Here is a 23,201-nt window from a genome sequence, read left to right on the forward strand (position 1 = left end):
GGAATCTGGGTTTTAAACCAGTCCCCAGCGCAGGTGATCACAAGTGAACACCCATCTGTGTTTTCACACCACAAATACCTTATCCCGAAGGAAACTGTTTTGACTCGGGAAGAAAAGTAAATTTCTAGGAAGCACGGTGGCCCCAAATCCTGTAGCCCGCCACGGCTGAGGAGCGCGAGGGGACCTCGCTCCTCTCTGCCTGACATTTTCAGGACGTGGGCCCTTTGCGTTGACTCTGGGCGACTCTGTCCTGTCCCCAGAGCGCGGTGCCCCCCAGCCTGGTTTCTGCGGGCGCGGCCCAGGGAGGCCTGGAGGCCTGGGACTCGGTCTCCCTGGTCACCCTGCTTCCACCCACTGCGGCCTGTCTCAGCGGCCACTGCAGGGCACACAGCTGGTTTACTTCCCTTTGAGGAAATCTCGGTGTCCCGCTGTTTTGGAAAGACACTGATGTGAGCCAGGAAACCCTCCTGGTCCGGTGGGCTGCTTCCCCAGGGCCCCACGGGCTCGGCCTCGGCTGCACGGCTTGTGTTCCTCGCGGGGGGCTCACACTGGAAATCTGAGAAGAGTCCACAGGGCTGTGTTCCCTCGGCGACCCGGGGTGGGACCCCTCCTGCCTCGTCCGACTCCCAGCGTGGACTCCCAGAGCTGCAGTCCCTGCCTTGGTGGCTGGTGGCTGCCTCCTCTCCGTGCGTCTCTCCCGCGGCAGGGACACCGGTCACGCTGGAATGACAGCTGCCCCTCCTGCAGGAGGACCTCCCTGTAACCTGATTTCATCTGAGGCATACCCAGTTTCCAAATGAGGTCACACTCACAGGTGCCTGGACTTAGGACTTAAGCGTGTCTTTTTTAGGGACACAATTCAACCCGCACTGCAGCTCATGCTTCCCTTTGGCTTAGGGGGAAACAGACACCCTCTGTCTCCCCTCTACCTGCTTCCAGTTTGGAAGGATTCTCTTCAAGGCATCCCCAGCCCATTGGCCAGCCGCCTCTGGACCCTGTCCACAGCCCTGTCCCAGGCTAGCGTCCTCTCAGGCCCAGCGTATGGCACCCACTGCACCCCTAGAGCCAAGGGGGCTCCCCCACCTCCTCTCCCTCTTTCTGACCTCCGACCTGCCCGCACACAGCCCACAGCCCAACAGATGAAGAAATTGCTGCTCGGACATCTGCCCTTGGGTGGCCTGCACGCCCTTCCCTGGGGCACATGCGAGACCCCAGGCAAGACTCGGCAGGGAGCCAGGCTCTGGAGTAACTGCACTTACAGTCAGATCCCTGCTCAGCTGTTTATTTGCTGAGTGACCTTGGGCAAGTGACCTCACCCTGCTGAGTCTCGATTCCCTTATCTGTGCAAGTGAGGCCATGAGGAACCCCCCCTGCACGGTGGTTGGGACGGTGTGCATGCAGCCCTCAGGGTCCGTGAGGTCAGCGTACCCCTGGGAGGGTGTCTGTGGAGTTGTGGTTGCAAATCCTGTTTGCATTTCATCTCGCTGCCCATCACGTGGCCATCCAAGGCTCGGGGGTCCTTCCTCATCTGACCAGGCTGCCGGCCGCTCACTGATGGCCAGCCCCCCTGTGTCTCCTCTCACGCCCACAGCGTCTCAGCCAGCGCTTCCCAGATCGGTTCTGATGTCAGGAGTGCTCAGTACTTTTCACAGAACGGCACAGTTTGTTTTCGGAACACTGGGACATACCGTGGAAACCTTAGAAGCGTCTTTGCTGGCGGAAGTCGTGGCTGTTTATTTTCCATGTGTAACGTGGAGCCATGCCCAGGGTGTGCGAGCACACAGCTTGGTGCGAAGCGTGCCTGTCGCTTCCCACGCTCGTGAACTCGCCGTCCAAGCACCTATTTGTCATTGGCAAGGATTTCCGAGGAGCAGGAATGAGAAGTTTCAAGTTCAGAAAATTCAGTACGTTAATTTGGTGGTGGAAGAGCTTGAACAGGGCCACGACACCCTGGCCCACTGACCCGGGCGGGGTCGACGGCGGGAGGGTTTGCCAGCCAGCTCCGCATGCTCTGCGCCTGTGGGACACACTCCTTTTCATCCTGCTCTTCTGCTTGCTTCCCCTTTCAGAAAAGTAAGATGCCCCAATTCCAGCAGGAACCCTTTTGGAAAAGGTTCACAGGCGTGAGGAGGCTGACACATAGTGGCTCGTGCTTTGCTTACCTGCGGGGTCTGAGGCCACGCCCACTTGGCCATCAGCACTCAGTCGCTGCCAAGAGAGAAGAGCAGCCTCATCAGAACCCAAAGCTACCGCCAGCGTTCCCCACGGCCAAGGCCAAGCAGCCGCATGCACCTGGTGTCCTTACCTCTCCCGGGTGCTGTGTTGTTTGGGGAACCTCGACGTGGCAGCTCCATGGTGCAGAGCAGATGGGAGCCCCCCTCAGGGCTGCTGTGCGGTATTGATCTTAGCCGATCCATCAGCACGGCTCTGGGCAGGCAAACGCCAGGCTCCCTGCAGCCCAGAGAGAAGCAGAACCCCAGCCTTGTCGCCATTTCCTTCCTTCGGTGGACATATGTACTGGCCTTCCGTGTTGGTTACAACAAAACCAGAGTGGAAACTATAATGTGCTGCGTGATGTTCACTGACTTTCCCTGAGCGAAAAGCAAAGTTCCCGGCATCACCTTGGAAGCACCTGGGACTTGGGCCTGGAGGGGCTCCGTCCGGCTTCCCGGAATCATTACCCAAATGCAGAGCGGCAGGGGCAGCCGGTGCCATGGCAGTTTTCATTACTGGAAGCCCACCAGCCCGGTGACCACAGAGGTGTGGTGATGCTGTGTGTGTCGCAAGCAGGGCTGCGCCACCGGCTCCTGGGGGCCGCTCAGACAACATGCTCAGTGCCTCGGAATGATTGGCACAGGCCCCTTGGAGCTGCCGACTTCCCGCCGCATCGCCACGCTCCCCAGCCTGGCGTAGAGAGAGCAAGGTCGCCACAGAGCTTTCCCCCCCAGAAAAGACTGTCCGACTCGCCTGGGACTCCTGCCGGATGGTGCTGAGCTGCGGCGTTTCTACAGGCTCCCAGCTGAGCCGCAAGCTGCCGGTCAGGTCCATGGACTGCAGTCGGAAAGCATGGGTCTGGGGGAAGCTGCAGACCCAGCATGGATACCACGGCCACGTCATTCTCACACTGCCGTGAGCCAGCCGCGAGGTGGAGGGATTGTCTTAGTGTCTGATGCAGCCGCGGAGCCTGCGCCCTCAAATCGGGCCACCTGTTAGACCCACCCGGGGCCCTGAGGACCTGGCCGAGCCCAGGACCCAGCCCGGACCGGCCAGACCGCACTTTCCGGTGACACCACGTGCAGCCAGGTTGAGGACCCATTGACATGCGTCACTGAGACATGGTTCAGGTGCAGTGTGAATGGATGGGGGCGGCAGGAGCAGCTGGGTGGGCGCACGGCGCTGTTCTACCCCGGGGAGAACGTGGTAGGCCATGGATGTGAGCGCGTCCCCCGAGACGTTCCGTGGCTCCACCAGAATAGAAGTGGATCTTCACGCACTGGTGTTCGTGTACGTGGGCCGGCCAGTCACTTGGGCTCAGCTGTCTTCAGGGTGTGGCTCCCGGGATCCCTGGGGTCGTCTCTGCTGTGGTCAGCCTGAGGCTCGGCGCGTTTCGTGGCTCAGCCTGGATGTAGCATTTGTCACGTCAGCTAGCATGACCGTGAGGTGGCTCTGAGCCCCGTGGGGTGGCGAGCAGCCCCCCAGCACCAGCGCCACAGGCAGGCGGTCCGGGTGCGCAGACTGAGGGGTGGCCCTTCCCTCCCACAGGACGAGCCCTGAAGCACTGGTCAGCACACCTGGGCTCGCGGCTCAGGGGGTTCCCGAAACAGCGGCGACCGGGGGTGGTGCCCCACACACTTCTGCCCCCACGGTACATTGTGTGTTCGCAAGGCACAGACTCTATGAACTCGTTCTCCTGTTGGCTGGAGAGAGGTCAGCGGCTGAGGCCTGAGGCAAGTGACCAGATGGTCAGGCCAGGTCTCCCCAGCAGGTGGCCTCCCTCAGTCCTCTGTAGGGACTCGCCTGTGGCCACCAGGCTGCCCACAGCTCTGTTGCCTCCCCACCCCGTGTCCCCCCATGAGCGCCAGTCTGCCCCCTCGGGGGCTTCCTTCCACCCGCCCTGCCTCCATCTAGTCCTTGTGCTCAGAGCCCTGGTGTCAGGGGCATCGCCATGGGCTCAGCAGACCTCTGACCACTGTCTGCACCCACCTGTCTCCTCCTCAGCTCATTCCTAAATGGCGTCCCTCTGCTGAGGTCCCGGGGACTCCGTGTGGCCAAGTCAGGTGTCACTCTTCTCCCAGCTTTCTCACTTGTTAGGAGCCACCCTGCTCCCCAAAACGCTCTCCACCCTTGGCTCCGGTGACACGGCCCTCAGCTCGGCCACTCTTGTGCCCTCGGCCGATTCCAGCGTTTGGACTGGGACCCCCCCAACCAGGGGAGTTCGCCCCACCCTGTGGTTTTATCTCTGTGCTTCTGAGCCTTGAGTTCCAGGCGAGCTGCAGACGCTCTCCACGGTTGCCCCATCCCGGGTGGAGATCTCCCTTTGCTCAGACGAGCCCATGCAAAGCCAGACCTCGGTGCCATACTTCCTACCGATGAGCAAACCCATCAGGACAACCCGTCCTGGCGAGGAGCTCCACCATCTGTCAGGCACCAATGTCAGAAATCTGGGAGACACCCTCGACTCCAGACTCCAACCCTCACCAGTCCTGTTGGGGGAACAGGCTGAAGTCTGTCCCCTCCTGTGCTCCTCATGGTCACTGCCTCTGTCCTGGGCCAGGCCACCTCCTTCCTCTCCTGGCTCTGGCCTGAGCCACACGACGGCCTCACCGCTGCCATCCCTGCTCCCGGCGGACTGTCTCATGTTAGCGCTGGCCGTTGCTGAGCGGTGTCCGTCCCTGCTCCCCCAGTGTCCAGCACACACAGGCTGGACCCTGGGCTTCCTGCCCGGCAGCCCCTCCACCCCCTCTCTGGACCCGGGGCCACCGTCCCTGCCACTCTCCCTGTCTCCCACTGGCCCTCCGTGTGCCTGGCCCTGTGCACAGCCCGTGACCAGCTCCTTGCCGCTCTGTGGGCATCGTGCGTTCCTTGTGCCCAAGCCTCTCATCTGCCCACACTGAGAGAACCAGCGGTTTGGCTTCTGTTTTCTAACATGTTATAGACTGATAACCGTGTAACATTGGATAAAAATGGATTATAGAAAAAATAAAGTCGAAGACCTAATACGAGCCCCACTTTAGACGATTAGATACAACAGTATTAAAATTGTATTTCAATAGGTAGAAATAAAAACAGTCTTTGATGTTGCACCAAGGTCACCTTGAAAGTCAGATTGCTACATCTGGTTCCCCATGTCCTGGACTAGAAGCACACGGTCGGAGAGCCGGCGTTGGCCTCTGGGCCCGCGGGACGTGGTGGCAGCAAGCCGCCTGCAGACGGACCGTCCCTGAACCGCTCTCACCCAGGCACCCCACATCGTCTGCGCCTCCCGCCTGCGCTCTGCCACGGCGCCATGAAGCCATCTAGGGCCTTGCTGACCGGCGGGCGGCGTCTCCGGCTCTCTGACCGCCCTGGGGGAGGGGCTTCGGGGCCTGGGGCTCTGGGTGTAACCTGGGAGACAAGAGCTGAGTCTCCAGTGAGGCCCGGGTCGTTTCTGACCTCGACCTCCATTTGCAGGACTCTAACCTGTAGGGTCAGGGTGGGGTCGGAGACTCAGGTGGGGGAGCTGTGGCGTCAGGGTTCCAGAGAGAAGCTGAGCCAGCAGTGTGCTTGCGTACCTGCAATCATGCTCACATGTGGTATGTGGGCTCACGGTGTACGTACACATCGCCATGCATGGTGTATGTGGATACCGTCAGTGCGTATGTGCCTCACGTGTACGCGTATTCGGTCCCAGCGTGTGTGTGTACCGTGTGTACATAACCCCAGTGTGTATGTTCATACTGCATGTGTGGGGTTGGGGGGGGTGGTCCTGGCTGCATCAGGGCCTGGCGGTGCCCAGCTGGGCTGCTCCCAATCCTCACAGGCACCCGAGGAGTTAGGAATCGTTCCCTCATTACGTGGATGGCGAAGCTAAAACCCAAGAACTCAAACGCGCCGCCCAGCACGCTGGAGCTCATCAGCTCAGAGCTGCGATTTGCACGTAAATCTGGGGATGTCCACAGCCCGTGCCCCTTTGCGCCCCACTGCCTCGGTTTCCCTGCTGGATGGCTCATCAGTCCAGCCCCGTCATTCTGTAGCACATTGTGGGACCCTGTGCCTTGGGGTTAATGCAGTGATGGGGACGGTCCTTTGTCTTTGAGGCCAAGGCTGGGGAGTGCTGCTGAGACCACGGCTCCCTGGGCCTTGGAAACATTCTGGTAGTTTTGGATCCTAGTGGCTCCAGGACTTGCTCAGAGTGCCTGCTGGGAGAGAGTCCCACAGCCCCATGTGCCCCTGACCACAGAAAGGGCCTCCCCCGGGCGCAGCGCTATGGGGGCTCTGGGCTGTGGAGGGGGGACCTGGGCAGAGGTCACGGCCAGGCTGGCCTCACCGCAGATGTGGACGCTCCCCACCGGGCCTATCCCTCTGGGGCTCAGGGCATTGTTCAGCCAGGAAGGCGCTTCCCAGAGCCCCACCAGCTCCCTACCTGCCACACCTCTGCCTGCATCCCCAGACTGGCTGGTGCCTCACCCTCTCCCTCCTCCTCACCGGCCACCTCGCTCACCCACCAGGGACGCTTCAAGCGTCCTGGAGGTGGTGCCTCTGACCAGAGCCCCAGTGTGTGGAGCTGGCCATGCACTGGGGATGGGACTCCTTGGGCAGCTCTGGGAAGGCGGCGGCTACCCCTCAGCCTTGAAGTCGGGGCTCTGTTCCTGACCCTGCCTGCTTGCACCTGACGCCACATTCATGGGGCACGCTGGGCCTGCGACCTCAGGCCCCAGCTGCAACCTGCACTGCCCGGCAGGCCGCCTCTCCCAAGTCCCTGATCAGCTGGCTACCCCCGCCCCCCCCTCCAGTCTAGATGGAGCCTGCAGGCTGGGCAGGCAGGGAAGTCGGGCCCTGGGGCATCCTGGGTGGTATTGGAGTCTCCCTGGGCTCCGGCCCCTGCAGGACACACCTGCCCGGTTCCAGCTTCCACTGGGGACCCAGCAGCAGGGCCGCTGCGTGCTGCCGCCACTCTCCACCAGCACATAAGTGGTCCCTGCGCAGGTGTCCCTCTGGCTCCTGGGGCCTGGCTGTCCCTGGCTGCCCACTTCCATGACATCAGAACAGCCCCCAGACTCTCCCGTTTCATTGGCGAGGACACTGAGGTTTACCGGTGAGAAGCAGCTTGTTGGGGGTCGCTCGGCTGGCCTGGCGTTGAGCCAGAGCTCAGACCGGGGACGTGAGCTCTGCTTCCCCATCTCGGCAAAGAGTTCACAGGATCTTACTGCCTGTTCTCTACGGGATTGGAAGAGGGTCTGTAGGGGCCTCTCACCCCCACACCTCCGGACGGCTCTGTGCGCGGGGGCCTATCTGCTAGCGGGCCCCAGGGCCTCCTGCACACGTGGCCTGCGCGTGGGGGCTTCCGCAGGTGTGGACGTGAAGCGGGCTATGTGTTGTCTCCCGGGGACATTGAAGCAGATTGGCCGTTCTGAGTCCTGAAGAGAAACTGAAAACGTTTTCCTTCCCCTAAAATCGAAGAATAGAAGAGTCAGAAAAAACCGTAAATCGTGGAGGGTAGAATAGGCTTCCAACGTACAGGGAAGAACATCAGACTGGGAGAGGCTACGTGACCTGTGGGAGGTCACACATGCACGGGGGCCAAACCGAGCCCCGGATCCAGGCTCCTTCCGCACGATGCCTGCTCCCCCATCAGCAGCCCATCCGGGGTCCACACGCAGCCGGCAGGATTGGGTCGAGCCCCCGCAAGGCACATGGGGATCAGGATGGAGACACCCAGGGGTGTGGACAGCCCCAGATGGCTGCCATAGCACACAAACAGGCTGGGGCCGGCAGGCCCCGTAGTAAGGGCTTCATCCATGAACACCCTAATGTTACCGACCTTGTGGTCGGGCAGAGAACGGCGCGCGCCATTAACACAGTTGCTTAACGCTGTTCGTGAAACGGGCATGCTCTCTACCGTGTGAGACCAACCTCTGCTTCACCAGGTGGTCAACAGTGCTGGGCGGCGGCCGCGGGGGCTTGGCATGTTTAGCGGGTTCCTGGGTGACCCCGCGGAGACAGGTCGCGGGTCTGGTGGTGCACGTGCAGATGCCCCTTCCCGCCGGACCTGTGTCCTGATGGGCCTGATGGCTGGCACGCAGTGCTGACGGAGCTCTTCTCCCCGCCGCCTCAGTGTGCCCGCTGCCTCCAACCGTGAGTCACGGCGATTTCGTCTGCCACCCGTGGCCTTGCGAGCGCTACAACCACGGGACCGTGGTGGAGTTTTACTGCGACCCCGGCTACAGCCTCACCAGTGATTACAAGTACATCACCTGCCAGTACGGGGAGTGGTTTCCCTCCTACCAAGTCTACTGCATCAAGTCAGGTGAGCGCTCATGGCCCGGGCCATGCCACACACAGTGGCCGCCGGCCGTGTCCCCCCCACCACGCGAGGGTCAGGGACGCGGCGCAGAGACTCATCTTTGTGAGTCCCCATCCCTGGGGCAGGAGGGGCCGCTCTGTCTGCCCCCATCCTTTCCCTCCCACAGGCAGGGACCTCAGCCCACGCGTGTGGCCCAAACCCAGCCGTTCTCTTGTGTGTGAGGACATGTGTCAGAACCCAGAGGGTGTCATTATGCAGAACACCTGCCCTCACACGTAGGAAGGCCCAGTCCACTTGGAAATGTTGGTGCCTCTCAGTTCATAACAAGTGACTAGCAGACCAGCCTTACCGCTGACCTAAGGAGCCCGGGTGGTGAGCACGGGGCACAGACCAGGGCACCAGCACCCAGCCACCCACCGTCTCCCGCTCGCCCCGGCCTTTCCTGCCAGAGCACTGACGATCACTGAACACGTAGCCCCCGGCCCCCATATGGGGGGGGAGCACCTGGTGACCCGGGGGCAGCACCTGGTGACACGGGGCCTCTGGAGGCCGATGAATGGCAACGGGAGCCAGAGCAGGATGCCTGTGGAGGTGGCAGCAACAAGGGAGGACAGCAGGGGGCAGATGGGGTGGCCTGGGCCCCAGGGATAAGAACTGCTCCAGAAGGCTCACTGTCGGCTGCCCCTCCTGCAGGTGTGCTGACAGCCAGAGGTGGTGGGGAGGCTCGCCCCTCTACTCCTCTGTCCCTCTCTCTGCTCAGCCCACAAGCCCAGGACGCCCTCCCCCTGGCCCGCCGCCCCCTGGCCCAGGTGCACTGCAAACACAGCTTTCCCGGGGAGACGGACCCCCATTCGGGCCTCCAGCAGGAGTGCTCCCAGCTGGGCACCGGGCTCTCAGCCCGGTGGGGAGCGGCCCCTGTGGGTGCCTTGCAGGGGCCATGCTGCAGGCAGAGTGCAGGGGGTGGGGTCCAGATGCGGGGAGCCCCCAGATGCACGTGATAAGCGTGCTGTTTCCCAGATCACCCACAAACGGACACAGGGCCGTCCCAGTCTGAAAGCCTCATGCACCACTCTGCTCTCTTCCCGGCAGAGCAAACGTGGCCCAGTAGCCACGAGACCCTCCTGACCACGTGGAAGATCGTGGCGTTCACGGCAACCAGTGTGTTGCTGGTTCTGGTGCTCGTCATCCTGGCCAGGATGTTCCAGACCAAGTTCAAGGCCCACTTTCCCCCCAGGTGAGTGCCGGGGTCCAGCACCTATGAAGGTGGGTGGTGAGAGCAGAGGGTCAAGGGTCAGGCTCCTGTGGGGCGCGGTGGGGTGTCTGCGGTCAGAGCGCGGGCTGGACAGGGCTCCCCGCCCTCTCCTCCACCTCCACGTGAGCCCCGAGTGCTGTGGGGCGTGGAGAAGGGGCGTGCAGAGTCGGGGTTGCTGCCACGCAGGACCCCCAGGACCCCTTTCCCATCACGCGCACGTGGCCCACGGCCCACAGGGAGGGTAAGAAATTCACGGAATTAGATGCAGCAAAGGTGTGTGATGCAACAGAGGTTCAAGAACGGCATGCCTGGAAATCTCCAGAAGGAGATAGGGTTCTGGAGAAGGCGTGGGGTAGGGGACAGGACCCGGTCGCCCTCCCCTGCCCGTGCGCAGAGAGGCTCAGGCCGATGCCTCCGTCCTCCCCTCCGTCATCACGGAAGAGGAGCTTGTCCGGAAGCAGGCCAGCTCCTCAGCAACAACAGAGCCATCACCGCGGCTGCTGGCCGGCCACGTTCCCAGGAGGAGGTGTTGCTGGGAGAGCCGGGCGACGAGGGTGCGGCCATCCAAGGCGGAGGGCAGGACGCTGGCCAGCCTCCCCAACGCCAGCCGCCTTCAGCCACCTCGCTTCACGGAGTCTTGAGCGTTCTCAGGCCCCTGTGCTGGCCTCCCCTCAGGGGCCTTATGCTTCCAGAAAAGGCATTTGTCTGCCCATGGGGACAGCGCCACCCCCAGAGCTGTGCGTGCCCCCTCACAAAGGGGGTGCTGATGGTGGAGGAGGAGGCTTCTGGAAAATCCTGAGTCCCTCACAGTCCCGGCCGGGTGAGGAGGGAGGGACGGCACCTGCCCGTCTACCGGCCCAGCCTGCGAAGTGCCACAGCCAAGCCTCTGCCGAGATGGCGGAAGCTTCTGTCCTGCGGTCTCTGTCCTCAACAGCACAGCTTAGTAATCAGGGCCTGTGTTCCATAGTGAGCAATTACAGTGTCTGAAGAAGGCCCAGGGGTCACACAGGGGGGCTCGCCCACACGTTGTGGTTTATGGCACATGGGGGTGCTTGGAAAAGCTGCTCAGCTGTCCAGATAGAAGACCGCGTTGTTTGGGGCAAGCCCAGGATAGACTCTTCCTCAGGCTGCATGGGTGTGGACGCTGGAGAACCACTTGATGAGCACACATGGGGGCTGAGCGCTGTGGGGGGTGCCGTGGACAGGGCGAGGCCCAGGAGGAAGGGGGCTGGCTTGTCCAGGGCACCCGAACGAGAGCGAGCAGCCTCTTGAAGGTTCGCGGCGAGTTCGCCCTTCATCCCCGCCCTGCCTCCCGGGGAGTGGGCCTTGCTCCTCGCTCTCTGGAATGCGCCCCAAACATCCGCAGACTCGGGCTGGGTGCTGCCCTCCCCCAACACCACGTCCCGACATGGCATTTCCTTGGGCTTTGGAGCCCTGCCGCCACCATGAGGGTCTGCCCGCTGGCTGGGCTGTCTTCTCTCCGCTCGCGGCCACTGGGGCCCCGTGGGGGCCAGGAGCAGAGAGGTGGTCAGACAGGGCCTACGGGGTGACGGGGCATGCAGGGGCGAGGCTAGCAGCCGGCGCCGCGTCGGGGACCCCCGCACACAGACCACGGCCCCTCCCGGTGGCCCCCGTGGCTCAGGTTCAGGCGGCTGCTGGGCTGGGGGGTGGAGCGGGGCCCACGTAACGGGTCAGGTGGTGAGAGACGGCTTGGAGCTTTCCTTTCTTCCTGTTTTCTACCTTGACCAAAACTCCGTGAACAAAGTGGCGTAAGCAGCAGGAGGGTCCCCCTTCCCTGGTGGCACGTGGGGTCCTGGGTTCAGGTCAGTCTGCGTTGTCTTCCATTCCCAGCAGGCTCCGCGAGGGGCCCTGCGGGGGCCCGGTGGACAGAGGCCAGAGACGGGGAGGAGGAAGCCTGAGGGGGGCGCGGGGGCCCAAGACAGAGGAGGACACTGCGGGCGGAGTGCCATGGGCCACAGGAAGCCCGGGAAGGAGGCTGGTCCTCCTGCAGGAGCTCCACGCAGGCTCCTCAGCCATCAGGGACAGGGTCACTGGTGGCCTCGGTCCACAGGGACCTGCTGTCTGATCTGTGGGTGCTGCTTTCCTTTGCACAGGGGGCCTCCGCGGAGCTCCTGCAGTGACCCGGACTTTGTGGTGGTGGACGGCGTGCCTGTCATGCTTCCGTCCTACGACGAGGCTGTGAGCGGAGGCATGAGGGCATCAGGCCCCGGGTACCTGGCCTCTGTGGGCCAGGGCTGTCCCTTGCCCGTGGACGACCAGAGCCCCCCAGCATACCCCGGCTCAGGGGACACGGACACAGGCCCGGGGGACTCAGAACCCTGTGATGGCAGCTCAGGCTCTTCTGAGCTGCTCCAGAGTCTGTATTCGCCCTCCATGTGCCCGGGGGGCACACGCCCCGACAGCGCTGACACGGGGGCCGGCATGGCGGGAGAGGCGGCATCCACCAGCCCGGGCATCGACATCGCAGACGGTGAGTATTTGCCCCACGCCTGGCCTCTTCTGCAGCCTGAACCACCGCTTGTCGCTCTCCCTGAGTGTGAGGCCTCAAACGAGGCCGTCAGGTCCCCCTCGATGAGCCCACAGCTGAGACTTCAAGAGGCACACGCCGGCTGCAGAGGCCTGTGCTTGGTTTTGTAGCATCCATGGGAACCAGGATGGTTCCTTCCCCGTCCCTGCTTTAGACGGGGGCCTGGAGGCACTCAGAGACAGGGTCACCGTGCACATGATCAGGCAACGGGTGCACACGGTATAGGGCGGCCCTGGAGAAGCCGTGTGCATGCGGGGCGCTCCTAGCAGGCATGAAGTAACAGGCATGCATGCCTGGCGATCGCAGCTCATGGTAGAGAGACCAGGGTGTCTCCCCGGCGAGGCTCACAGCGCCCCGTGCACACAGGAGCGCCAGTCCCGGTGGTGGCCGCAGCTGCCCAGAGCCCAGTCTCCTTCCCACACGCCTGCTTGCTTCCCTGTCCCTAAATCCCATCTTTCGTCTGGCTTGACTCCTAAAGGCACGGGGTTAAAGTCTTAACGTTTTATTTTTCATGAGCTGGTGGAAGGTTCTTCAGCAAAGAGGCGGCATACGGAGGAGTGGTTTCTGTGATTATTAACGGATATGTGGAACTTAACAGTTTCTTCTGACACAGGGAATTACAGACATTTTAATAGAGCTTTTAACCGCTGGGCCTTGCGGCAAACTAGTAACTGTCTCCCCTTTCACAGAGATCCCGCTAATGGAAGGAGATCCGTGACCAGCAAAGCCACGAAGATTATCCTGCCCCTGCGGGGACGGGAACCGTGCGCCTCAGAGGGAAGCCCCAGAGGGACCGGGCGTGGGGGCGTGGGGGGTTTCTAGCTTACCTACATGGGGACCATGACTCGCATCATCCATCCCGGGCTCGACGCTGTGGCGGGCACTCGCGGGGAGCAGGGACGAGGGGGCCTGGGCGGTCCTGATAAAGGGGTCCGGTGTGTCCCTGCTGCAGAGCAGGGCGCTCCACACACGTCCCGCTGAGCCCCCCACCCCACGGCTTGTGCTGCGGGCACTGCCTACCACCTCTGCAAGCATGTCCCCCACCAATTTGCCCCGCGTTGGCTCCATGCGATGCGGCCGCCACATGTCCTTGATCCGGACATGGTACTCGATTCGAGAGAGAGGAAAGGAAGGACACAGGCAGATTCTGCTTCCTGGAAGTTCATCCACAAGTGCAGTTGATGAGCTCTGAGCCATCCTTTGGACAAACACCATGGTTTTCTGTCTCACGGGCTGGTGTGCGGATCGTGCTCCGGGTAAGTCTCGTGTCTCGTGACTTTGCGGATGGTCGGATGTGCTCAGACATGTCTCCTGGTGGACAGAGTTACAAGGTAACGTTCTGTTTGGCGTTTTAAGGTGTCCCTTGACCATGTGTCTCAAGAGTTGCGAGTCCCCTCTCATCACCCGTTACGATGTTGCCCCCGCTCCCAGAATGCAGCCATATGTTTATTTTCCAAAACAGAAATTGTTTCTGTCAACGTGCTCTTCCTCTGAATAAACTATGAGGCTGGACTTTTTTCTTTCTGTTTCATCTGCCGAGCGCACAGGCCGGCCTGCTGGCCAGACGGCTCTCTGGCTCTCCCCTCTGGCCGCTCCTGCCGCGAGGGCATCCCCGGGCCCACCAAGTGCTCTTCCTAAGAAAATGATTGACAAAAACGTTCCCCAAGTCCTAAAATGTCTCCTCAGATACATGCTGATCTGTGGATTTGATTTCTTTCCTCCTCTGGGCTTTAGGCAAATATAAACAAAACTCTGATCCATAAAATTGCTACATTGATGGAGTGCGGGAGCTGGGAGCTTGGTCAAATCCTGTTTTTTAATTTTAAAAATTAAAAACAACATGGCAGTTTGAAGCGTGGCTTTAATAGTGGAGTTGGGTGGGCAGAGGAGAGGCGGTGACCCCTGTGACCGGGGGCTGACGGCGGTGTCTGCGAGGTGCCCACCGAGCTGGCCCGGGCCCGAGAGCGGGGGGCGCGTGAGGAGCAGTGTTTAGTCACGAGAACTTTGGCACAACTTTGCCTCACAAGCCACACACAAGGAGCTGGTTTTCACGAGTGTTTGTGCTTAAATGCCACCCAGTCCATCAGGAGGCAGAGGGCATAGGCGGCAGGGGGGTCTGGGGTCTGCCGTAGGCTGCCGCCTCTAGGCAGTCGCCCCAGGACCAGGCCTGCGCCGGCCTCCCTCCCGGCCCCTGAGTGCACGGCAGGTCTTCCTGGAAGTGGGCAGGTGGGAAGTGGGCGTTCCTGGCCCCACCACCTTCCTGGAAGTGTTCTCCTCCCAAACTAGGGAGCCGCCCCTCCCCCCGTGAGCCGAGCCCAGGGATGCCGGGCCCAGGGATGCCGCCCCAGCCGTGCACCTGGAGACAGAAGCGCAGGTGCCACACATGTCCAGGCATCTGCAGCAACAGTGTTGGAAACGTAGCAACCAGTTAGAAGATGCCTGCTCCTCAGCCTCAGAGTAACGCAATCACCTGGACCACCTCGGTCCCTTTAGCTTCTGGCCCCAGTCCCTCCCACAAGCGCTGCTGCCGTGACCTTTCATCCTGGGGAGGTGGTGTGGCAGGAGAGAATGCTCGTGACCTCCCCAGCACGTCCTGGTCCTGGTCCTGGCTTCATGTGAAAGTTCTGGAAGGCCCTCTGACTCAGATGCAAGCCCGCGTCCCCTCCATGCCGGCTCCGTGCTTCTGCCCTGGGGGAGGAAGGCGCTTGAGGCCGAGCCCGAGCCCAGACCCCAGGCTGCCCCCAAGGAGTCCGCCCGAGAAGTCCAGGAACTGGAGGGGAGTTCTCTGGTTCAAGCCCAGCAGACGTCACAGGACAAACTCACACCTCACTGCTGTGAGGCTTGTGTTAACTGCAGTTTGATTTGCTGGCGCGGGGTCTTCAGAACCTTCCCCACCCCCCGCATCCATCCCAGCGGCTGCACGAAACCCCCTCCTACTCCCTGGCCACACTGCGGGGCCCAGGACAGCAGGGAGTCAGGTGCAGAGGCTCGCAGGCCCAAGCCTGCCGGGTAAGGATGCCCCTCTGCACCCTGGTGTCCCTGCGGGGGCAACACACCATCACGTGCCCACCCCACCCCCCTGCCGGCTTCCAGTCCTGCCTCTGCCACTAATGGGCTGTGTGTCTGGACGAGGGGTTGCCTTCTGGGGCCTCCGTCTCCTGATGCATAAGTGAGAGATGGCCCCCCCTCGGCCTTCCTCACTGGCCTGTGGTGAGGACAGCTAACGCCAGGCACGCACCCCACGCCCAGCAGGCGTTGGCGGACGGCGGCCGTTCTCCCCTGGTTGCCGAGCGTGGGTGAAGCTGTCATGCGGGTCATTTCCAGGCACTTTTCACCTACCTGGGTCGCCACGGCCCTCAAGCATGCCTGCAGGTGCACCATGCTGGAGGCAGCCCCCAGCAAATGGGCAGAAAGGTGGGACGCCCCTTCCCCTGGACCCGCCCCCAGGAGCTCCTACCTGGCTTCCATATGCTGAGCCTTCCATGCAGGGGGAAGTGTCTGATCCTCTGAATGCTCCGGAAGCTTCTGCTCAGGGAAGGCAGGACAACCTCGGGAATCTCCCCAAGGACTCTGAAGAACCCAGACCACCTCCACAGGCAGCCCTGTAAATTAACACTAACTGCTTCCCTAGTTTTATAATCTGTCTTGGATTGAAGGCATAAAAGCTAACGCCCATCCATTTCCAAGGTGATAGAGGGCCAGACCCACAGTAAAGATGCGTCTGGTCTACTAGCAGGCAGAGCAGGGCCCGGGAGAGAGCAGTCGCTTGTCAGGGAGGGCGGGTCCTGAGCACAATGGTCTTAAAATCATAAAGCTTAATGCAGAGTGTGTGGTGACCATGTGGCCATGGCAGGCAGCCTGCTGTCCCCACGCTGGGCTAGGACTCAGTTCCTGGGTACCTGTGATGCACAATTCTGAGTGGCCAGAGGTGTGGCCCTGCCACCTGCCCTGCTTAGAGGTGCATCAGCGCATCCAGAGCCCACGGGAATGCTGGTCCCTGGTCCCCCGAGGCCGTGGGACATAGAAACCCCAACTCCGGGGGTACAGGATGGAGCCTGAGGGAATGGCTGTGTGCCAGGCCCTGCCTCAGCTCTCTGGGCCAGTGGAGGCAGGCTGGTAAATGGGCAGGTGCAGACCGGGAGCTGGGACGCACGGGACACCCACCCAGGTGCTCAGGGAGGCTGCCATGTGGGGGGCGCCCGGGGGGTCCCCAGGGGTGGAGGAGCAGGTGTGTGGCAGAGGGGCAGGAGAGATGAGCTGAGCTAGGGGCCCAGACGCCAGGAGGAGAAGAGCAGGTGAGGGGAGGGAGGACGGGCAGCAGAGGTGGGACTGGAAGGAAAGCCGGGCTGGCAGGGAGGGGGGTGCCCCTGGAGAAGGACAGTGGTTCCCTGGGGACTCGAACCCACCAAAGGCTTGTAGCAGAGAAGCACACCCAGGGCTGAGCCGTCTGCGAGGCCCCTCAGCTTGTGGAACCAGGCCCAGGAGTCAGTTTCCGGCTGCCCCTGGGCCCCTGCTTCTGTCCCCACCAGTGCCTCCTCCCTGGGAAATGCGGGCTCAGTCAGGGCGCTGTCTACACCAAGAAACTCTGCAGCCACCTCCGTCGGGGAGGGTGGAGACGAGCAGTCTGCAGGAGCAGACTCTGTGGAACACCAGCCCCCGAAATTTGTTAACTTCCGATCTTACGGTGATTTTGATCAACCACCGCTTGGGTATCTGAGGGCTGGAAGCCACCTGCTTCGTCATTGAGCCAAACGCCTGTGTGGACCCAGCGTGGAGTTCCCACGTCCACAGGCCATGCGCCTGCCCTCTCCACGCTGGTCAAGCGCTCCCTCCCACAGTTCCTGGGGACCCCTGACGCGGGCGGAGCGATGTCGGCCTCGGGCTCGTAGGGCCTGGCTCCTGGGGGCCTGGCTGGTGCTGGGCTGCACATGTCCTGGCTGGGCTCTCCGCCCGGTCCCTTACGGAAACCACACCAGGCAAAGACTGCGGCGTTCAGCCTCACGTCCTTCACCAAGGTGAAGCTGTGAACGGCCCCGGCCTCTGTTTCTTGTCTGGGTTCAACACCATGACGACACGGGCCGCAGAGCAGTGCCTGGCGCTGAGTAAACACCCACAGCTGCATCTGTCTTCTCTGTACTCCGAGGCAGCAGTGTCCCTGCCCCTCACTCTTCCTGCCTTTACTAGACCCAGGAATCCTCTGCGGCTGGGTGAGGCCCTCCCGCAGCCCCTGCCCTGCTGGGGTGTCGAGTCCGGGCCTTGGCTGTTCCCCTGGGGCATCCGCAGCCCCTGCTCCTGCCCCACCTGGGAGCCTCTGTGGCAGTTACCACGGTGAGAGCTGCCGGCACTCCAGACAAGGCTTCCTGGGGAACCTCGAGCCATGCGACCAGCCCCTCTCGATCCTGAACTTACTGAAATCTGGCGTCCTCACGAGAACAGGATTTTGTAAAAGCCTCATTGAGGGCTCGGCAGGGAGGCATTATTACAGTTGACCCTCAAATCAAGGGTGCCTCTAGCCCGCTGGCTTCCAGCCGGGGAGGTCTTGCACCCTCGGGGGATATTTGGCTGGTGACAGTGCAGGGGTGGGGCATTACCGGCATCCAGGGGCAGAGGCCGGGATGCTGTCAACACCCTGCATGCACAGGACAGCTCCCAACAAGGATTCACCCCAAATGCCAACACTGCCAAGGTGAGAAACCGTGGTTTAGGAGACACTCATGCTCTCAACTGACACAGGTGAGGTTTGACTGTCACTCTTGCTCTGAATCAGGGCTCTGGGCCCTCCCACCGTCTGCAGAGGCTTCTGGAGCCTCCCTCAGAATCACATCTCCAAATGCATAACACAAAAATGAGTGAATTACATGGAAACACAATTATCAAAACATTTTTAAAACTAACATACAACACAATTATTTTTTTTTCCCTTGATCAGCACACTAAAGAACAAGGTACAACAGCAGGTCTGATCACAATAAATGCAGCGTGGCTAGCGTGTGTGAACAGTACCTGCCCCCACCCTGGCGGAGCAGACCCGCGAGGGCCGGAGCAGGTGGGCACGGCGGTGCGCACGGATGTGGAGGACCTGAGGCAGCCCCTGGGGGGATGCCCCTGGGAGCCACGCAGCACAAGGACACGGACACAGCTCTGGGTGGGGGGCTGCCAGGAACTGGCTCAGCTGTGCAGCCTCTGCTCGGATGCCACAGTTCAAATGCCCCCCATTCCCCTCTGCTCTGCCGCCCCTGCTCAGATGCCCCCCCCGGATGCCCGCGCTCTGCTGCCCCTGCTCAGATGACCCCCTCAGATGCCCCTGCTCAGCAGCCTCCCGTTCAGATGACCCCTGCTCACATGCCCCGTGCCCCCGGCAGCACCCTGCCCGCACTCGGATGCCACGTCACCAGCACCAAGCAGAGAAGCCAAAAGAAACAGATTTTCAAACTATCGATGGTAAAACAGAAATTGAGATCAACGGGGCTTACAGAAAATACAGAATTATCTTTGTATTCTCTCTACAGAAAATGATGTCCTAGAAAAAGATAAAAGAACGTAAGGCCACAGCATGTAGGGGTAGGAGTATGATGGACGATTGGCAGCAGATAATCAATAATCATAATTTACAGACTATTTTGTTACTTCTTTCTCAAGTGTGTTATTTTTGTGATGTCTGTGTGGCCGGCTTATTGTAATCTATAACTTGTTGCGGTTTCTTACTCTAAGTAAATACTCATTTTTGTACCCCAGGTTCAATTTTGCATCTTTCTCCTAACAAGGGCCCCACGACGGCGGGCCTGCCGTCTCGCTGCAGTGTGCAGGTGGCCTGGATGACCCCCACATCCCTCCCAGCTCTGTGGTCGAATCAGCCTACCTAGCGCCCAAAGTAGAGACGCAGCCCCAGTAACGCAGAGACAATCGGACGACACTGAGACTCCGGGTTCTCACTGCCCCGCGCGTGGACCCCGACAGTGCTCACCACCAACCGGGGGCACGTAAGAACTATTCCATGCATCTACATAATAAAGGCTAAAAAAAAAAAAAGAAAAAGAAAAAGGGCTATTAAACCAAAATACCTTGAAACTAAGCATTTTTCCATAGCCTGAGCTGTCTCTCCAGCCTTTGCTGAGCTTGTCCCACCTCCCTCTGGCCTGGACCCCTCGGCCCGGTGACGTCACCGCAGGCAGTCAGGCGGAGCTCCCACCCAGTGATATCAGTGCGCACAGTCAGGCCAGCTCCTACCCGGTGACATCACCCCACACTCAGGTGGAGCTCCTACCCGGTGACGTCACCCCGTGCTGAGGCGCAGCTCCTCGCCCTCGCTCAGTCACGTGTTGTTGCCATTCCTGTGGTTTTTCTATTTACTAGACAAACATCATCATGTGGTAAAGCCAGGAGACCCAGTTTCTGGATCTCTGTCACTAAATGTAGGACTCTGAGCCGATGTCCTTCTCTCTCTGCCCGCAGCTCCCAAACTGGCCAGGTGAGCGGTTGATAAGACTGGGTACCCCTGGCGGACGCTGCCCTGCTTTTAGAATTTCTGGGGGCGCCTGGGTGGTGTAGTGGTTAAGCCTTGGACTCTTTTTCTCTTTTTAAAAATATTTTATTTATTTACTTGAGAGTGCACAAGCAGGAGGCGCAGAGGCAGAGGGAGAAGCAGGCTCCCTGCAGAGCAAGGAACCTGATGCGGGATTCGATCCCAGGACCCGGAGAGCAGACTCCTGATGACTGAGCCCCCCCAGGTGTCCATAAGCACTGGACTCTCGGTCTCAGCTCAGGTCATGATCTTGGGGTCGTGGGAGCCCTTTGGGAGGCGGCTGGAGCCTCATGCCCTGGAAGTCTCCGGGGGCCAGTCCCACCTGCTCCTGGGCTGACCCCTTCCTCTCGAGCCCCCCACGAGGACGTGCGTCTTCAGGCCAGCCTGCCACACAAGGGGGATGCAGGGCCCATCCTGCCTGCAGTGGCTGCTTGTGCCCCAGGGCTTAGCATGATGCTGGTGCAGGGGCTCCTCCCAGGTGCCCCCAGACCCAGGCAAAATCCCCAGGTGGGGTACACCTGCCTGCTGGGGGACACAGACGACTGTACATGTTATGCGGGCAGCCTTCTTTGGAGATTTAGGTGTTTGCTTTTTAGCCTTCCACGTGTACAATAAAAATACAATTAAAAAGTCTCCTTTTTAAATCAGGATACTTCATTTTTAAAAAAGCAACTTTTAAAAATCAGCAAATAACAGCATATCCAAAGCAGGCCAAGTGGTGAATGAGTGATGCTGGGAGCTATGCAGTCCAGCACTGGGCTCCCTCCGGCCATGTCTGTGATTCCTCTAAGCATTTGATGCTTCAGGCAGGAGCCCCTGAGCCCTTAGCACCCGGCAACAAAGCCCACCTTCCAAGACCGTGTGCGTTGTGGGTGTGAGTGTGCACATGAGCGGGGGAAGGTGGATCAGGGAGTGGTCCTGGCACAGGTGACCTGAGCTGCTGACCCCATCGGCCAGCAGTCTCTCAGCCCAAAGCCCCAGAAGATGCTGGGTCCCAGGGATGCTGCCCCAGGCAAGCTTGCTCAAAGAATTGGGGGGTCAGTTCGGAAACCCCCAGAATCCCACCTGCGTCCACACTGCAGACGTCCAGAGGCCCCTGGAAGATGAAGGAATTCAGCAGGCTCTGCCCCCCAGGCTGGCTGGGCCAGGGACGGAGCCCACGTGGGAGGCCAGCTAGGGGGACAGAGGCCTGGCCAGCCCAGTACCAGCAACTGGGGCTGCCGCCGCTAAGGAAACCTCCTGGCCAGTGGCAGGAGCAGCTCCTAGTTCTCTGCCTCAGACCCCAGCGGCCTCCAGCACCTGCAGAATGGGAACCCAGCCCCCTCTCCTCTGCACACCAAGGGGGCCCTCTCCCCTCACCCCGCAGGCCCCTCCCAAGGTCATCGTGCATGCTGCCCTGACCCCTCTGCTGGGCTCCCTGTTGGGGCTTCAGCTCTCAGTGTAAGGATCCCTGAAGGTCTTTCCTGTCCTCTGTACCCGAATCCCTGCTCCCCTGCCAGGCCTCTCCCAGCTTCGTGCCACTGTGTCCCACAGGCTCTGGCCCTGGACTGGAGGCTCCAAGGGGCGGGGCAGGTTGGCCTCCATTGTAGCCATTCGTAGCCATTCCTGGGGCCCAGCTCCGTGGCTCTGCTTGGTGGACAGCGAATGCTCTTTGAGTGAACTAATGAATGAATGATCCCGTGCTTCTGGGAATGACTGCATATAGGAGACATTTGAGTGCACTTGCCATAGAGAGTGTTTGGGGGCTGGCTCTGCTCTTGTACGCACAAGTCTGACACTTCCAAGGTGAGTCTGTCCTCCCCAGAAGGGGTGTCTCCCCCACCCCAGAGTGGGGAGCCTGCACCCCATGATCCAAGGACCCCAGGCCCAAACAGTGGAGCCTCTCAGGTCCTCCTGACACTGGGTGTCAGCCTGGGAGCACCGGGTGCAAGAGGGGGGCTGGAAGTGTCCTGGCAAGGCTGCTCCCCTCCGCACCTGCTTTCTCAGAAACTAGGGAAGCGATGTTCCTGTGCTCCCAGGGCCGTCTGGACCCCAGGCAGAGACGCAGGATGTGCTCTCTTCCAGAACGTTCTGCTGACACTGCCCCATTAGCGTCCTCCAGGTTCGTCCACGTGGCAGAATTTCCTTCTTTTTCGAGCCAGATACTCTCCCCTTGCATGTTTGCACCAGAGAGCTCGAGACCCCACATTCTGTTCTTCCGAGGGTATGCCAAGGTGGACAGCTGGATCGTATGATGACAATGGGTGCCATCCTACAAGGAACCGTCTGTTTTCTTCAGGGGCTGCATCACCTTAGCACAGACCCGGAATCAGCCCCGTCCTGACGCCGAATGCCCTCAAACCTTGCAGGACACGCTGGCCAGGCCCCCCAGGCTACAGAGGCACCTGGACTCGCAACGGCCCAGCTGGAAGGCGCTGCCTGGCCCCGGCTCTCCGTCTGCCTTCCTTGCCGGCCTGTGCACGACAGAAGCTTCCTCAGCCAGAAACAAGGGCTTGTTTGCAGGTGGTTGGTGTGGGGACGAGAAGCCAAGCAGCAGGAGAGGGGGCTTGGGAAGAACATAGCAGAGGGGAGACAGAGTGGAGGGACGGTCTGTTCTTGAGATGTCCCTGCCGGGAGCTCGGGCCCACCCTCTGCAACGCCAGGAGCACCTGCCTGGGAAGCCCTGGCACCGGACGGACGAGCAGCATGGCTCAGTGGTTCCTGCTGCCCCAAGTCCACAGCGGCCCCAGGGCTGCGGCCCCCCGCGTGAGTGTGGTCAGGTTCCAGGGGGCGCTGGATGACGAGGCAGGATGCTGACAAGCTCGCCTGTGTGAAGCTGATGGCCTCATGAGAGCCAGGTCCTTCCTCTCGCACAGGGATCTGGCCTCGGGACAGCGCTAACCCCGTGTCTGTCAAAGTCGCAGCACCAGCCCCCGCTGGCACTTAGGGTAGGCCCAGCGCGGGGCTGTGCGGACATCAGCTCATTTAAACGACCTGCGAAGGCATCTGTGAGCACCCCGATTTACGGACGACAAAGCAGAGCCAGAGGCAGGATCAGGCGTATGCCCAAGGTCACCTCGCTGCCCCACAGTCAAGCAGGGCTCAGGGCAGCTCCGAGGATGCCCCTTGCAGACACCCATCCTGATGCACATGCGCGGCAAATGCCGAGCTGCCCCAGGCCAGCAGCCCCCAGAGACAGGGATGTGAAGGACTTCTGGGCTCTGGTGTCAGGCCAGCCGCTGCGTTCGGGTTGAGGCCCTGCCCCCACGGGCAGTGTGACCTTCAGCAGGTGTACCACTTTCATCTGTAAGATGCAGCTGTGAACCCACTGTCGTCCCTGGGAGCCAAACCGGAAAGCGGCCTGGGCACCTGCCAAGAGGAGGGCGGGACCGCACAT

At 61.0% G+C, this 23,201-nt stretch overlaps 1 protein-coding gene across 2 annotated transcripts in view; it reads left to right on the forward strand.

Moving 5' to 3' along the window:
• The window catches only part of SUSD4 (sushi domain containing 4), a 76,620-nt gene extending 63,599 nt beyond the window's left edge, over positions 1-13,021 (forward strand). For both annotated transcript variants that reach the window (XM_028111442.2, XM_028111443.2), the window contains 4 exons: positions 8,315-8,506; positions 9,593-9,737; positions 11,870-12,246; positions 12,993-13,021. In XM_028111442.2, the coding sequence (XP_027967243.1) occupies positions 8,315-8,506; positions 9,593-9,737; positions 11,870-12,246; positions 12,993-13,021 (743 nt within the window). The remainder of the gene's footprint in view (positions 1-8,314; positions 8,507-9,592; positions 9,738-11,869; positions 12,247-12,992) is intronic.
• The last annotated feature ends 10,180 nt before the right edge of the window (positions 13,022-23,201 follow it).

This window comes from Eumetopias jubatus, unplaced genomic scaffold (genome assembly GCF_037043125.1).
Source record: "Eumetopias jubatus isolate StellerSeaLion01/CBP00866 unplaced genomic scaffold, mEumJub1_p1.0 scaffold_12, whole genome shotgun sequence".
In the NCBI taxonomy this organism is placed as follows: domain Eukaryota; kingdom Metazoa; phylum Chordata; class Mammalia; order Carnivora; family Otariidae; genus Eumetopias; species Eumetopias jubatus.